Below are 16775 nucleotides of genomic sequence, written 5' to 3'. Positions count from 1 at the left end.
TCAGCAACTCTCCATCCCGGACAAGAGGACAATATTCTGAGTTGGTGGATGATGTTAGCCATGTCATCAATAGCAGAACCCACTATAAACACACTTCTGAAAGTCAACAGATGTACATCCATAGCACAAATCCACAAATTTCCTTCCTTCCTTCCTTCCTTCCTTCCCTCCCTCCTTCCTTCCTTCCTTCCTTCCTTCCTTCCTTCCCTTCCTTCCTTCCTTTCTTCCTTCCTCTCTCCCCTATCTTCCTTCCTTCCTTCTTCTCTCCTTCCTTCCTTCCTTCCTTCCTTCCTTCCTTCCTTCCTTCCTTCCTTCCTTCCTTCCTTCCTTCCTTCCTCTCTCCCCTCTCTTCCTTCTTTCCTTCTTCCTTCCCTCCCTCCTTCCCTCCCTCCATCCCTCTCTCCCTCCCTCCCTCCCTCCCTCCCTCCCTCCCTCCCTCCCTCCCTCCCTTCCTTCCTTCCTTCCTGGAGTGGGTTGATCCTAAGCTCTAAGATTAGCATTTACTATTATCTATTTTCTATTTACTTGTTCCTTGCATTCTCTTCAGAACAATTTAATATTAACTAACTACTCCAGCTTGGTAGTTGAGTAGCAACAGCTTCAGATCTTCCACTTGGTTCAGCTGGAAGAGTTGACTCTGTAGACCTGCCAGGGGCTTTCCTGGATGGCAAATCCCTCTTGAGAACGTCACTATCTGTTTTGGCTGGCTGGGGAATTCTGGGAGTTGAAGTCCACAAGTCTTAAATTTGCCAAGGTTGAACACCGCTGACTTAAGAAAATCCTCTGGTATGGAGGTAGCACGACCTTGGTCCTGCTTTGTCAGGATGCTACAGCCTCCCATTCACTATTGAAAGGGTCTCACCTCCAAGTATAAACATGCAGGATTCTGCTGTTAAACAAATACAATTACTAAATCTTGGGGAAGAAGTAATGGCCTTCCTTTCGATATTGTTCAGCCATTAAGGGCCAATGTCTTCCACACATTATGTCCTTGCCAAGCGTCACTTCCACCAGCTGCTCTAATTGTCCTGGCCGCCCACCGTCTTATCTTCAGTGCAGCTTCAGCCTCTGCAACATTGACGGGAAGGAGCAAGCCAGCAAGATAATCAATGGGTCAACTAACACACCTTAATTGCAGGAAGCATATCTCCAACCCCACTAGCCATACTTCACATCACCCAACCGCAAATCAGCTTCAGCTTTGCTCCAGCTTGGAACCCTTGAGGGTCTCCAGGTTCTCCAGATCTTCTGGAGCAGGGGTCCCCAAACCCTAGTCCGTGGACCGGTACCGGGCCGCAGCATGCCAGCAGCCGCGCAGACAAGCAAAGCCATCCATGAGATGCAGGCAGCACACAAAACCACGCACTCTCTGGTCCATGGAAAAACCTTTCTCTAGGGCACGGTCCCTGGTGGCCAAAAGGTTGGGGGCCTCTGTTCTGGAGGACACCAGACAGTTGCATGATATGGAGGGAAAGGCTCAAGGCCCTGGGCAGATTCGAATCAGATTGTTTTGGGCTGTCAATCAGATGGCCTCTGATCTTTCAGCAGCAAACTTGACCGGGCATTCTTCTTCACCAAAATGACAGGCAAGCCTTGACCCCAGGTGAAACAACGGATGATGGCTGGAATGAAAACAGAGCCCCATGCTTTAACCACACAGATGGTCCTTGACTTACAGCTTTTCATTCCAAATCACAAAGGCGCTGAACAAAAGGACTTAACGACCAGTCCTCACGCTTACGACATTGAGATCACACGATCAAAATTCAGGCACTTGGATCCGGCATGTATTTGTAGCATCCCGGCTTACGTGATCGCCATTTGCGACCTTCCAACAGGCAATGAAGAAGATGGATTTACTTAACAATTGCAGCGATTCCTTAAGAGCCACAATGGAAACAGAACAGAAACACACCCACTTAAGAACCGCTTTGCTTAGCAATGGAAATGCTGGTCCCAATTGCCGTCATTAAGTTGAGCACTACCTGTATTGAGGTGATGCTTTGAAACTTGACTGAGCAAGCAATGGCCCCGCCCTCGCCTCTGATTGACAAATCCCCTCTCTTCACCTGCGCCTCGATCCTGTCAATCAAGGGTACCTTCCATCGGCTGCTCAGCTGCACTTCAACCACATTTTTCTCTCTCCCTGAGCATCTGCACTAATGCTTCTCCGAGCATTGCCAAACCTCACCGCAGCCATGTCTGCGAGCCCAGAACAATACTACTTAATCACAACAACACCTTAATTGGAAAGGAGACATTTATTGCTCCAGAAATTGAGCAAGAAGTAGATAAGGGGCTGAACCTCGGAAAGCAAACAACCTGTTTGCTTCCCGGAAGGCCTCGTGGAAAGTCGGCTTGAGCTGGGCAGCGCAAGCAGATGGAAAAGAAAGCATCTCGCACCCGTTGGCTTGCTGTCTTTCTTTCATGAGAGCATCTCTGGGCCCACAGGCAGATCAAATGCCTGGGTGGAGGAGAATGAAAGGAAGAGGGCAGGCCCATGAGGGTCCCTTCCTTGGCTGCCTGGCACTGCACAAAATCAGCCTTTCTCTAAATTTAGAGAGGTACATCAGTTCTTGGAAGGTGCTAGAGGAGTTTTCTGCTGCATGGAGGTCTCTATAAGGCACTGTTTCTCAACTGTGGCCACTTTAAGAGGGGCGGATTTCAACTCCCAGAATTCCCCAAACTGGCTAGGGAATTCTGGGAGTTGAAGTCCGCCCCTCTTAAAGTGGCCAGAGTTAAGCAACCCTGCTTTAGAGCTCTTAAGACATGATATTTTTTAGCGGTGTCATCAACGTATGTTGATGCAACTATTGGCAGAAGAAACGCTTTAAAAGTGGGGAAGGGGACTCTTTAAGCCCCAGGATTAAGAATGGAATCCCATCGGACCAAGCGATGCTCAAACCAGCAGATTGCTGGAGCGACTCCACTTTCTCCTGTGTAATGCATCAAGAGTATTTCTTCCCTATTGCAAGATGTTTTCAGGAGCAGCCTGTCAGATTCTGCAACTTGTTTATCCCACCGGTCTTCCATGAAGCTCAGGGAGACACACCCTCCATCTTTTTGCTCACACAATGGCTTTGCAAGGGAAACAACAGTTTACACCTGGCCCAAAGGAGGCTAGAGATGAAATCTCAACCAAGTTATTTACAGCCCTGGGTGAAGATGCTGGTATGAATGACAGAGCTGGTAGCAGCTGCACTCCACACACCCAATGTCAGTTTTGACCCTCCTGGATAACCGTAATTTTTGATGTGAAGGTATTTTTAATCAGAGGTAATAGCCTGCAAGTTGATTTTGGGTGTAAGTAAAGGTAGTCTTCGCCTTACGACCACAGGTGAGCTCAAAATTTCTGTTGCTAAGAAGACCATTGATGTGAATTTTGCCCCATTTTTATGACCTTTCTCACTGTAGTTGTCAAGTGAGTAATAGGGTTGTTAAACTGGCTTCCCCCTTGACTTTGCATGTTGGAAGGCCACAAAAGGGGAATCACATGACTTTGGGACACAGCGACGGTCATAAAGATGAGTCAGTTGCCAAGCAGCTGAATTTTGATCACGTGACCCCAGGGATGGCTGCAATGGTCACAAGGGTGAAAAACAGTCGTTAAGCCATTTTTTCCAGTGTTGAAACTTTGAACAGTCACAGAAAGAACTTTTGTAAGTCGAGGACTACCTGTTTATAAATTTATAAACTTATTTATTAAATTTATTTGCTGCCCATTTCATAAAGAAACGAAATTCTGGGCAGGTTAAAGCCTTGTATATGCATAGAATTAAATCCGAATGGTGTGCAATTTTCCTGGCAAGGCCCTTTGTTGCTAACCACATTCTGAATTAAAAAAAAAAAAATGTTTGCAATTTGATCTTGCAGGCCTTACAAAATCCAGCCAGAGGTGTGTGTGAGAGGCCACATCCCAAGGCCATCAAGATGGAGCTGTTGAAAAATTGATCTAACCATTGTGGAATAGCTGGATTTGGGAGCTGGCTGTGCCAAGCGTCCCATCTCAAGTTGTGCATGTATTTGGATGCAAAAGACATGCATATAGCAATACAAGGATTATAATGCAAGCAGCACCCTGTCCCCTCAGTACACAAATGCAAGCAGCAGGATTTCCAAGTTACAAATGCCAGAGGCTCTAAAACACTAAAGTGAAATAAATTTATAAGCGCACAGCACGTTTTTGCCAGCCATTTAAGCTTTCCTGCTGTTTTTCTCAATTTAGCATTAAGTGCAGAACCGGGGAGGGGAATCAATCCCCCACCCCTGGCCCAGATTGGGGAGAAGCATCCAGTCAGAACCCACTTAGTGGGAAAAGGTGGGGGGGGGAAAGAGGGAGAAGGAGAACATTCAGGTTATAATTTGTCACACTGTTTACCCCATGAAAAATGAAGTGGAGAATTTTTAATTGAGCCTTCTTCCCTACAGACCTCATTACGACAGAACTCGACCCAAAGGCCTGCGCTCTGCTTTTGGAGGCAGGGTTTGAAGGAGGAGGGCTGGCTGGCTGGGTGGAGACAGGCAAAACTTGGGAGAACGGGGAAAAAGGGGGAGATGAAAGAGAGAAGGATCCCCGTTTTTCACTTTTATCTTCGTCCATAGCAAAACAAATGTGTCCCCCTCCGCCCTTTTAACCCCCTTTTTAAAAGCCTCTGCAGAAGATGAGAAATAACGACCTCCCCCCTTCACCAACCCCGAGAAGGTTGGAAAACAGGTGGAAGGACGGCCCAACCTTTCCTTGTGGACATGCAGGTTTGAAGTTACACCAGGGTGCACCTATGCCTCTAGGGCCTCTCTCTCAGGCGGAGAAGGGGGGGAGGGAGTGACAGAGGGAGAGAGAGATGGAGAGAGGGGGGGCTCCTAGGTTGCTCCCCCAGCTCCAAGCATCTGAAGATCTGCATCCCACAGATCCTCATGCTACCAGCAATCTCTCTGCCCCCCCCCGCCCCCACAGCCCAAAGCTAGCAGAACGTGCAAGAAAACCCCCGCCAGAGCCCGGCGCAGCAGGAATGACTGCCAGGACAGGTCAAACTTGAAAAAAACAAGGAGACTGCGGTGATGGGAGGAAGAAAGAGGAGCAGAGACCCCCTTTTCCCCTCCCCCCCCTCTTTCCGAGGGCTGAGTAGCCTGCAGCAACGGCCAGCCTCTCCAGCTCTCCTTGCCAGCCTCGCCTTCTCGCTCCCGCCCGGCAATGCCACAATAGCGGGCAAGGAAGCGATGCCCGCCCGGTGCCAGGCAGAGAAAATCGCGCTCGGCCTCCAGACTGCTTGGCAAAGCAGCTGTCCCTCCGCCCCCCCCTCGTCCCCCCCCCCCGGCCCAGCCTCCGAGCCAGGGAATCCGACCACCAAGCCAAGGCAAGGAGCCCCCTCCTCACCCCGAGGCGCTCAGCCTTCTTGCAGGGCAGGAAAAGCCAGAGGAAAGGTGCGTTCGCCCCCCCCCCGGGTTTTCACGGGCTGCATTGTTCTCCCAAAGAGCCGGGAAGCGGGGGGGGGGAAGATAGGTTAAGGCTGCAGACCCCCCCTCCCCACCTCAAGATCTCTGCAAAGTGCCCACCGGTTGCACTTACAACCTCTGGGGACCCTCGGCTCTTCCTGCTGGGAATCTCTGGGGGTCCCCCTTCGCCGAGCTGCCAGGGCAGGAGGGGCTGCCCGAGATGGCTCTCTCGCCCCCCCCCCCGCAGCGAGTAAGTGGGGCTGCAGAAGGGCCTCGAGCGCCGGCGGCTGAGATGCGACCCGCCTCCTCCCAGCCTCCATGTACCAGAAGTTGTTGGGGGTGGGGGGGTCTTCCGGCATCGGGGTGGGGGGGGGAGAGGACTGCCCGCACGGCTTGGCTAGGGGGCCCTTTGATGCGGCAGGCGGGGCAGGGGGGACGGAGCAAGACCCCAAGTCTCTGAACCCGCACCCACCCCCGCTTGCAAAAGGCAAGGCGAAAGACCCCAGCCTCATTTGCAACCCCCGACCGCTCCTGACGCGCCCCCCACCTCTCGTTCTCTTTCGCTCTCTCTGGGGAGCTACAGGGAGGGGCGTCGAGGAGCTAGGGAGGGGGGGCTCTGCACCGGCCCCAGCCCCCCCCTCCACCTCCCTGCCCCCCCCCCCTGCGATGCCCGGGGCTTTGTCTGGCCATCCCCATCGGGCTTACCTGGCCGGGCGCGATCTCGGAGCGGCTCCCTCGCAGGCGGCGGGTGGAGTGGGGGGGGGGCAAGGCGGAGCGGCAGCAGAGACACCCCCGCTCTTTGTGCGGCGGCTCCGCGCACCGCCACGGCTAATTAGCCCGGGAAGCTGAGTGCGCCAAGCGAGCGCCCCGCGCGCCCGGGAACCTGCATGGCTCGCTCGGCGCTGCCGGGAGGGCTGCCAGTTTGGGGGGGGGCTGATGGACTGGGGGGGGGTGCCTGGTGGCCTCACGATTGGCAGCGGAGGGAGGGCGGTCCTCGGCTGTCGCGCGGAGGGGGAGGGACGCCACGGTAGATTGCCTTGGCATGGGGGGCTCCCTCCCTGGAGGGGGAGGCTCCCCCCCAAGAGCCGAGCGGAGGGGCTCGCAGCCGAAGCCTGCCAGCGAAGGGGTTGCAAGGCTAAAGGAGGGGGGCCGAAGGAAACAACTCCCTGCTTTCCGAGGTGCTGAGCTGCCAGCTAGCTTCCTCCTCCTCAGCTGCCTGGGGTCCCCTTCATTCCGCCCTGGGGAGGCCTCGAACGAGGCTCCTTCGGGGTGCTCGGAGCAGCCCCTCTCTCGGGTCACCCTGGTGACCCTCCCCCTCTTGGGCAGGGAAGCCACCTCTCCAGATTTAGTTGGACTACAAATCCTAAGAGGCACAGCCAGGATGGGGATCGAATCTAAAAATCAGTGGGTTTTTTTTTTTTTTTTTAAGCTTGGCAACTTTCAAGATGTGTGGACTTCAATTCCCAGAACTGGCTGGGGAATTCTGGGAGCTGAAGTCCACACCCTGGCTGGGGAACTCTGTGGGCTGAGGTCCACAATTCTTATAGTTACCAAGTTTGAAGAACATCTTAGACCTCAACCCTTTGGCCCAAATTTAAATTCATGCCCCAAGTTTAATTCCTACAGTGGAAATGGCCGTTAAGGACTTCTGGAGAATTGTCCTGTTTTTCAATTCCTCTGACTTATAAAACGGGGGACTCCAGTTGAGGAGCCAGACCACCAGCAAGTCCTTTCTGCATTTCAAAGATGATGATGGTTTAATTAAGGGGCTCTTACAAAGTTTAAAAATTAGGTTTGATCAACCAGCCGAACCTCTGCCCAAGGTGTGTGTGTGTGTGTGTGTGTGTGTGTGTGTGTGTGTGTGTCAGTTGCACATCCTGATGTTTTCATAAATCAGGCTGTTGAACCAAAATGCTCCTTGCTGCCATAGAGATGATTTTTCCATGCTGGGCTGAATTATTTAATGCATTGCTCTCCTCAAGCGACTGACAAGCAAGGTACTGTAGGTCCTGTCCTTCTGCCTAAAAATAACATGCTTTTGTCATCAATGGTTTAGTCACATGTGTAACAAATGCCTTTGTGGGTGCTTGCAAACATCCTAGGCGTACATGACACGGGAAGCCACAAAAATTCTGCTCTCTGTGACTTGGGTCACCTTACTGTCTTGCAAACAGTCTAAATCAGAGGTCCCCAAACTTGTCCACTTTAAGACTTGTGGACTTCAACTCCCAGAATTCCCCAGCCAGCATGGCTGGCTGGGGAATTCTGGGAGTTGAAGTCCACAAGTCTTAAAGTAGATAAGTTTGGAGACCCCTGGTCTAAATAAATACTGCAGAAGTAATCCTTAATTTACAGCCATTCATTTAGTGGCCATTCAAAATCACAATGGCACTGAAAAAATGGACTCTTATGACCGCTTTCCACATGCCCATTGCCACATCCCCACGATCACGTGTTCAAAATTCGGACATGCTTGCCAATCGGCGTGTATTTATGGCCGCTGCAGTGTCCCGGGGCTCATGTGATCCCCTTTTGAGACTTTATGACAAGCAAAGTCAATGCAGTTAGCCAGATTCACTTAACAACCGGGTTGCTAACTTAACCCCTGCAGTGGTTCACTTATGGCAAGGAAGGTCGTAAAATGGAGCAAAACTCACTTAACAATTGTCTTGCTCAACAACAAGGTTGTGATCGTTAAGTGGAGGACAGCCTGTATATCTCATTCAAAAACATTTACCAGGTCTGGGTATCTGAAAATAGGCACAGTTGTGAGCATCTGGTGGAAACAAAAGGACCTGGACCAAGATTGGTGGTGTTATCTGGAAAGCCCAGTGGAATTCATGGCTGATAAATAAATCTCTGATCTGCATGGTTCGTAACTGGGAAAGTGACACACATCTTCAACTGCCAAAGTTGAGAAACACTGGGTTAGACCATGAAAGACCGTGGCTTATTCAGTTTTTCAGAAAGTAAATTCGTGGCAAAAAGTATGTTTCCTTCATCTCTCTCTCTCTCTCTCTCTCTCTCTCTCCTTTCTTCTTTCCTTCCTTCCTTCAGAAAAAATATTCCACAAACTGTGCACATTTAATGTGCTCTTAATTAAGGGGGAGGTATCATAAAGGAGGAGTTTTATGCTTCCTTTAAGGAAAGGTATCAAGCCACAGGAAGGGATGGAATCTTTTGCCATAAGTGTGATGGCTCGTTAAAAAAGCAGAGAGCCCGTGGAAGGTTATTTGGCAGAGAGATTCAGGGAGGGTCTACTGTTTTTCCCTCTGATTGGCCAATGCCTTTTGTTTCAGGAGATGTCACTTGATTGTTTTCATTCCATGTGAAAGGTTTAAAAGGAAAAAGTTTAAATTTCTGAATATTAAGCTTCAACCCTCCCCCCCCAATATTTAGAAATAAATTGCAGGACATGATCCTGAAGGGTGCATGCAGCTGAAATCCAGGAACATTAATATTTATATTTCTTTGCTTTTTTTCTTTTCTTAGAAAGGTGTTCTCCATAAAACTGCAGAAATGAAAAAGGTGCCACCTGTAAGTGAGGATCAGCCGATGTTAAATTACAGTCCAGTTTCCCAAATCGAGATAAAAGCTTTTGGTGTCATCCGATGGCTAATTATATCTGACTCACAGCTCACTCAAGACACTTACTGGGTTGTACAAACGGAAAGCACGCCATCAAATTTGCTTAAATTTCCATTTTTTGCAGGAAGTGTTAGCATAAAAAGAAAGCTGCATATCACTGCAGGCAAACAAGGTTAAAATATCCTGGGTCTCCCAGATTGCAAAGTTCAAAGTCTTTCTGGCCTTGAAGCAACTAGAGAAGTCCTCAACTTACGATCATAATTGCCACTGGACTTTCCGTTGCTAATCATCGCAGTTGTTAAAGGAGCCACACCTGATTTTCTGTTAAGCGAATCAAGCAGTCATTAAATGGATCTGGACTCCCCATTGACCTTGCTTGTTGGAAGCTGGCTGGGAAAAACACAAATGATAACCACATCACCCCAAATACTACATTATAAATACTACATATCCCAGGTGCCAAGCATCCAAATTTTGATCACGTCACCCTGGGGATGCTGCAACAGTTGTTAAGGGCAAGGACCTATTATAAATCACTTTTTCCAATGCTGTTGTAACTTCGGTCACTAAACTGTGAGAGAATCTCGGAGTCCTAGTGGACTATCATTTAGATACGAGCCAGTTGTGTGCTGCAGCTGCCAAAAAAGCCAACACAGTCCTAGGCTGCATTAACAGAGGGACAGAATCAAGATCACGTGAAGTATTAATACCACTTTACAATGCCTTGGTAAGGCTACACTTGGAATACTGCATCCAGTTTTGGTCACCACGATGTAAAAAAGATGTTGAGACTCTAGAAAGAGTGCAGAGAAGAGCAACAAAGATGATCGGGGGACTGGAGGCTAAAACATATAAGGAACGGTTGCTGGAATTGGGTATGCCTAGTTTAATGAAGAGGACCAGGGGGGACATGAGAGCAGACTTCCAATATCTCAGGGGTTGCCCTAAAGAAGAGGGAGTCAAGCTATTCTCCAAAGCCCCAGAAGGCAGGACAAGAAGGAATGGATGGAAACTCATCAAGGAGAGAAGCAACCTAGAACTAAAAAGAAACTTTCTGACAGTTAAAACAATTAACCAGTGGCACAACCTGCCTCCAGAAGCAGTGAATGCTCCAACACTGGAGGTTTTTAAGAACAGACTGGATAGCCATTTGTCTGAAATTGTATAGGGTTTCCTGCCTGAGCAGGGGGTTGGACTAGATGACCTCCAAGGACCCTTCCAACTTTATTATTATTATTGTTAAACAAATGGCTGTGAATCAAGGACTGCCTGTAACTGGAAGAGAAAGGATAGGCCAGTGGTGGCGAACCTATGGCATGGGTGCCAGAGGTGGCACTCAGAGCCCTCTCTGTGAGCATGCACGGCGTTACCCCAGTCCTAGGCCTTCAGCTGGGTTTTATAAGGCCTTTAGGCCTCCACCACCATGTGCAAAAAAAAAAGGTCCAATCAATCAGTCAATTTCAACTTCTCGTGGGGAAAAAAAAGACCTTGCAAAGTTGGAATTGATGGATTGAACTTTTTAGTCTCACCCAGTCTGCCGTTACCACCACAGCCACAGCCACCCAATGGGCCACACCCACCCAGCACCCGACGATGCATAAGTGGGTTTTGGGTTGCAGTTTGGGCACGGTCTCTAAAAGGTTTGCCACCACTGGGATAGGCCCCAAGGGAAAATTCTTCTGTACAAAGCAAGACGGTGGTGCATTGCAGCCACCCCATCTGTTCTTCCCCAGAAGCTGAATTTCTGCTCCCAAGACTGGCTGCTGAAGTCAGATTCAGCTGCTCAGCAAGGAAATCGGGATGACCCCCTGTCAGTTACGCAGCAAAAATCCTTGCTGCAGTCTCAAAGGTCTGGCAGAACATGAAAGAAATTCCCAGATACGTGTGACGCTTTGTCCACGTTTAAGATGAATAAACCCAGAGGACTCTAGCTTAGTGCAACTTCTCTTCCTTAAAAACCTACAGGTGGTTCTTGACTTACGGCCAACATTTTGGTTGCTAAGTGAAACTTTTGTTAAGTGAATTTGGCTCCATTTGATGAACTTTCTTGGCACAATTGCTAAGCAAATCACTTAGCAAGTTAGTCACACGGCTGTTAAGTGAATCTGGCTCCCCCCCCCTTGACTTTGCTTATCAGGTCGCAAAAGGGGATCACGTGACCGTCATAAATATGAGACAGTTGCCAGGGGGGATGCTGCAACGGTTGTGTTGTAAAGTGAAAAACAGTCATTTTTTTCGGTGCTGTTGTAACTTTGAATGGTCACTAAATGTTGTAAATGGAGGACTACCCATATTTGTCTTGCTCTTAGCACTCTTTTCACTCTTTCTACTTAGGGCCTACCACGACAATATTCGCTTTTTGCACCTTTAGTCCTCGCAGTTGGTTTAGCCATGTTAAGAAATGTGATTGTAGCCTGTAGTAATCATCCGTAATTTCCTACTGACGTAAGTCGGTAGCAGATAGAGGGCAAAGCAGAGATCACATCATGGAGGCTGAGGGCAGATACTGGTCCAGGATCCAACTTTTTTTTTCATATAAGTGATGCTGTGTTTTAATGGTTAGATGGCCTAGATATTGGTATTGGAACATAAATCTTTTTAACATTTATATTTTGATGTGTTTTACTAATGTGGATGAAATGTTAATACATACTGCTAGTCCATGTATGATATGCCGTACAGTAAATAAATAAGTAAAATTCTGAATAGGGAGACAGAGGGCTGTGTTTTCAATTACTACAAGAAAATCCAAGACCCCATTTTGATGCAGCCACACATTTTTCTTAACTGGTTAAACAAATCTGTCTTTTAATTGCTCATTGCTTATTCAAAGGATTGGAAATTATGGGGAGCTCTAATAACAAGAAATAATTCTTTTAGGGCTAACAGCTGAATTATTTTTTTAAGATTTAAAGACTCTGTTTTCTCTCGATAGCCACATTTTTGCAAGCATACCAAAAAGGCAACCACAGAGAATAGACTGCCCGACAGCAACTGTTCCAGGAGGGCAACATTGCTCACACGGTAACAACAATCGTCTCATTATTAAGTGATGCTTCAGAATACGAAAAGCAAAAGCTTCTTGTTTTCTTAAGGGAATACCAGAGCAATTATGAAGGAAAGCATCTGTGACTCTCCATCCGTCTCCTGCTTTCTTACTTGCGAATGGAGATTTTCAGATCGGTTTCTTTCAAATGGATTGAAAATAAGACCCAGGACTTGCAATGGTTAGAGGAAAAACAAAAATCTTAATGAGCACCCAGCTGATTAAGGAAATATATACCCCAAGGAACAGAAATGCAGGCATTAAAAGCAATGTTTCTCAATCTTGGCAACTTTACCTGACTGGGGAATTCTGGGAGTTGAAGTCCACCCATCTTAAAGTTGCCAGGGTTGAAAAACATTGCCCTAAAGAAAGTATCGTGTTGCTAAGTTGGCTCAAACTCTCAAAAACACCCACTCTTTTCTCCTTGGTTTTTAATTGTAAATTTGTGGTTCTATATGTGAAGTTCTGCTTCCATATTTCCGGTTACACCATGTGTTTATTGGGGTGCATTCCCCGAAATCTGAATGGGATCTCTCAGTGGAAACTGCCGCTGGCCATCCTGCCCCTGCCCCTTCAAAATGGGGGCCCTGGAATTTTGGGAGCCCCACTGCATCCCGATACGTGCCACAAAGGAGAGAGAGGTGCAAAGTCTCTCCTAGGAGGCTAAGGGGAGCTTGGTTGCCGCAAAACGTGTGATGGACACACACCTCTTTTCCAGAGAACTAGGCTTGTTCCAGCTCTACCAGCACCCCGTCGCAGTCTTTGGGGTGGAGGAAAACCACCGGCTTTCCGTGGGCACCGATTTGGGGTGTGTCACTCAGAACACGGATCTTTTTCCTCTTCAGCTCTTCAATGGCGTTGGTGATATTGTCCACCTGGAGGGTCATTTGAAGAGTTATTTGTGAGAAATAGAGGGGTGACTTCTAAAAAACAAGAACAGAAAACCTCTGGGGCCCCAGATGTTCCTCAAATGCAACTCTCAACACGCAAGGCTATTGGGGAAAGAGGCTTGGAAAGATAGTTCAGTGCTATTTGGAACCCTGTACCCCTTTTCCCCCCACCTCCTCTGTGCCTTAAAAGCAAATTAAAGAAATGCAAAGTCAATTTTTAGGATTCGCAAGCCCCCTGATCCCTTCATTTAAGGGCCTACAGGTAGTCCTCAGCTTATGACAATTGAGCCCCCAAATTCTGTGGCTAAAGGAGACAGTTGTTAAGTGAGTTTTGCCCCATTTTACGACCTTCCTTGCCACAATTTGTTAAACAAATCGCTGCGGTTGTTAAATTAGTAACCCGATTGTTAAGTGACTCTGGCTTCCCTCATTCACTTTGCCTGGTAGAAGGTCGCAAAAGGGGATCATGTGACCGCAGGACACTGCAATGGTCATAAATATTAGTCAGCTGACAAGCGGCTGAATTTTGAACACAGGACTAGGAGGACGCTGCAAACGGTCGTGTGAAAAACAGTCATGTGACTTTTTTCAGTGCCGTTGTCACTTTGAGTGGTTACTAAATGAACTGTTGTAATTTGGGGACTACCCGCCTTTCTAAAGCAGATTTTGTTCAGAAGAATCTCTTTGGCTTGGAACAAAAGCAGAAAATACCTCCAGGCAGATATGATGCATTCCCCCGGCCTTATTTTTTTGCAGGAAACCTGTGATGGGGCTCTTTTCTCCCAGGGGGTGCAGAAGCTCCAGTTTCGTGTTCCCCAGCTCCACAAAGACAGTGTAGACCCCGTGGTCCCGGAGGGGAACGACCTCACTCACTCGGGCTTGTAGCACGTCCCTATACAGAGCGGTGGCTTTTTCCAGGTCGGGTACGGCGATGGCCACGTGGTTGAGCTTCCCCAACCTCCACAAAGCTTGGGGAACCGCCTGGTCTGACGACCCTCTTGCCATCGGAGATCTCCAGCACAGGCGCGTGAAAAGACCTGGGACGAAAAGAAAAGCATGTCTCCAGCATCAGCCAGGCCCAGATGGGTCGGGTAATCGCTGGAAAGCCTGGGTGCTGTGATGCTTCCCTTCTGCAGGGTACCAGGTGGAGCCCTGCAGGTGTGAAGGATGGTAAGAAGGAAGAGCAGACCTGCAGGTGAGCAGCATTCCAGATAGGGACGAGAAGGAGGACCCCATATTTTCCTGGTATGTTCTGCAATCTTCGCTCCTTCTCCTGGTCTGAAAATTAGGGTGGCTTCAGTTGAATTGCACACTCTAGAATAGGGTTTCTCGACTTTTGCAACTTTATGATGGGTGGACATCAACTCCCAGAATTCCCAAGCCAGCATGGGAATTCTGGGAGATGAAGTCCACCCATCTTAACGTTGTCAAGGTTGAAAGAAACACTGCTCAATTCTTGGGCTGAAATGTTAGCTCTGAAGACAATCTTTGCAAATACAGAGCCCCTTCAAGATTTTTCTTCCAGGGTGGCTACAAAGCATGATTTTTGTCAGCAAAATAATTTTTATCCTCAAGAAAAATGTGCTGACAGTCTGTTTTGCCCTTTAAAGCCTTGCTTTTCCATTTCCTTGGGGCTAAAAATCCACGTGGGGTTTCCCTAATAGGTCTGCCTCTACAAACGGTTCCTTTTCACCTTCTGCTATTGTCTTGAAAAGAATTATTCATTTATTATTAATTACCCTTATGGAGCCCACTTTACATTCCCTACTATGCCCAACGTGTTTATTATTTAAAATATTCCTGTAACATTTTTTTAAAAAACCCCAGAGTGCTTTACAAGTGCAAATAATTTATCCTGGAGTCCCCCCCCCTTCTTTTAGGAACGATGTTGAAAGGGTTTGATGCAGAAAAGTCCATTATACTGTGCAATCTTATGAGTCTATTCAGAAGGAGATTCAATGGGACTTACTCCCAAGGAAAAAATAATAATATGAAAAAATGGAGCTAAAAATCAGGTTCAAATTTATCCTTCCTCAATAGCGGTTCATGCTTTTCCTCTCCTCAGTTTTCTTATCTGGAAAATGGACCAGGACGATGCTGGTCTAGCTGAAAAGGCTGCATTAAGATGAGAGAAGTGTTTGAAAGTACAAGTAGTCCTCAACTTACGACAATTGAGCCCAAAATTTCTGTTGCTAAGTGAGGCTTACAGACACACAAAGTTACACTTTCAACAGCCAAATATCAAACTTTTCAGAATTCCTTCTGCAAAGTGTGGATTGTGTGCCGGTGCCTGACATCCCCAAAATGTCCTATACAATGTTTATAGTTTTTCACAGGAGAAATCTTTTAGCATTTCTTTCCCCAGCTGTTAAGCACGCTGCAAAATGCCTGATGTTTCACATTCAAAAATGTGTTAAACTGCAAATATGAATAAACTAATCCCCTTTTCCACCCTACATTAAGGCTGGGGTAGGTACCATGTTCTTGGCTGCAGAAGCAGCTGGTTCCTGCTGTCTTTTTTAGACCGACCTGAAAGAAACCAGGTTGCTGTTGTTCAAATTTTGAACTAGTTGCCAACTTAGCTGTAGGCAGGATTGAGGGGCAAGTGGCTTGCACTGCAGGGAGGTGTGTGTGTGTGGGTGGGGGGGGAAACTAAAGGTGTGCCAGTTGGAGCTGCCACAATTCGTAAACAAATGTGACAAGCAGTTTATTGTTGGCTGGATTATTGGAAAGGTCACTGTGACAAAATAATTGTGCAATGCAATAAAAATTCAGTTGTGGAAGTTTCCTACTGTCCTAAATGTTAGATATTATTATTATGGTTGGTTGCACAGTCAGCCAGATGTTGAGACTGGATTTGGCATTTTATCCACCTATTGAGCCTTTCCAAGAACTTGGGAGAGGCAGATGTTCTTGTGTGATGGTGTTAACGGTATCTTCACAGCTGTTCCAAGCAAAGCTGTCTTTTGCAATTATTATTTATTATTATATTGTTGTTATTAGTCAGTTGCACAGTCAACTGTTTAGACTGCCTTTGGCTTTTTGTCCATCTATCATATCCAAGAATTTAGGGCAGTGTTTTGCAAATCTGGGAACTTTACAATGTGCAGATTTCAACCCCCAGAATTCTCCAGCCAGCATGCTGAGTGGAGAATTCTGGGAGTTGAAGTCCATAGGCTAACATTGAGAAAAGTGCTCTTCTAGCAAGTCTAGTTCATGCAATTCAGGAGTACAAAATGAAGCTCTCTTTGAAAAGCTACTACAGGACTGCCTACCCCACAGACACCCCAATGGGCTGTTTTCTCCCCACTGCAACTTGCGATCTTCCCAAAGCAGCCAAGTATATAAAGAGGCTCCATGTACAGGAGCAGCCTACCCCTAGAATGCATTCCAGACACGGGAAGGAATTGCTCCCCCGCCTTGCACGCTTCAAAGCACAGCTCCAGGGAAAGAGCATTGCAGCAGCTGACTCCAGCTATTGCAACGCCTAATTTCACAAAGCAGCAGATGGGAGGATAGTTGCACCAATGCAAGCATGCAAAGTGTGCAAAAAGTCCTATCCAGGAAGGTTGCAAGGGGGCCTCATGCGAAAAGCGCCTCCCCCTGTCTCAGCCCCGTTTCTTCCCCCAGCTTCCCAGCACATACCTGCCACCAGTTTACCCTTAAGGGCGACCATCTTTACACCTGGCACGGCAAGGCTTGGCTTCTTCGCCTTTAGGCGCAGTGAAGCCACAGAGGAACGGGCAACTGCGTCCCCGCGGGGTCAAAAAGCTTGCAAGGGCGAAAGGAGGCCGCTGGGTCCTAGCGCCACCCTCTTT

At 47.8% G+C, this 16775-nt stretch overlaps 2 protein-coding genes across 11 annotated transcripts in view; both read right to left on the bottom strand.

Annotated features, from left to right (window-relative positions):
* The window catches only part of APBA2 (amyloid beta precursor protein binding family A member 2), a 55558-nt gene extending 42656 nt beyond the window's left edge, over positions 1-12902 (bottom strand). For 2 of the 7 annotated variants that reach the window (XM_039340135.1, XM_039340136.1), the window contains exon 1: positions 6139-6284. The gene's annotated coding sequence lies outside the window, so the exon portion shown is untranslated. Of the gene's footprint in view, positions 1-5566; positions 5659-6138; positions 6285-12774 lie in introns of those variants that run through there. The other 5 variants (XM_039340131.1, XM_039340134.1, XM_039340129.1 and 2 more) reach the window with 5 other exon arrangements.
* Positions 1-16748, bottom strand: part of MCEE (methylmalonyl-CoA epimerase) — a 36953-nt gene extending 20205 nt beyond the window's left edge. The window contains exons 1-4 of one of the 4 annotated variants that reach the window (XM_039340140.1): positions 16603-16747; positions 13669-13994; positions 12775-12942; positions 8790-9411 (exon numbers count right to left, since the gene is read on the bottom strand). In XM_039340140.1, coding sequence (XP_039196074.1) covers positions 12790-12942; positions 13669-13994; positions 16603-16633 — 510 coding nt within the window. In that variant the 5' untranslated portion in view covers positions 16634-16747 and the 3' untranslated portion in view covers positions 8790-9411; positions 12775-12789. Of the gene's footprint in view, positions 1-8789; positions 9412-11804; positions 12943-13668; positions 13995-16602 lie in introns of those variants that run through there. The other 3 variants (XM_039340141.1, XM_039340142.1, XM_039340139.1) reach the window with 3 other exon arrangements.
* Positions 16749-16775: the final 27 nt, after the last annotated feature.

Source organism: Crotalus tigris, unplaced genomic scaffold (assembly GCF_016545835.1).
Source record: "Crotalus tigris isolate CLP2741 ecotype Arizona unplaced genomic scaffold, ASM1654583v1 scf7180000017741.1442986301:2390832, whole genome shotgun sequence".
NCBI lineage: Eukaryota > Metazoa > Chordata > Lepidosauria > Squamata > Viperidae > Crotalus > Crotalus tigris.
This window is presented reverse-complemented; position numbering and strand designations above follow the sequence as displayed.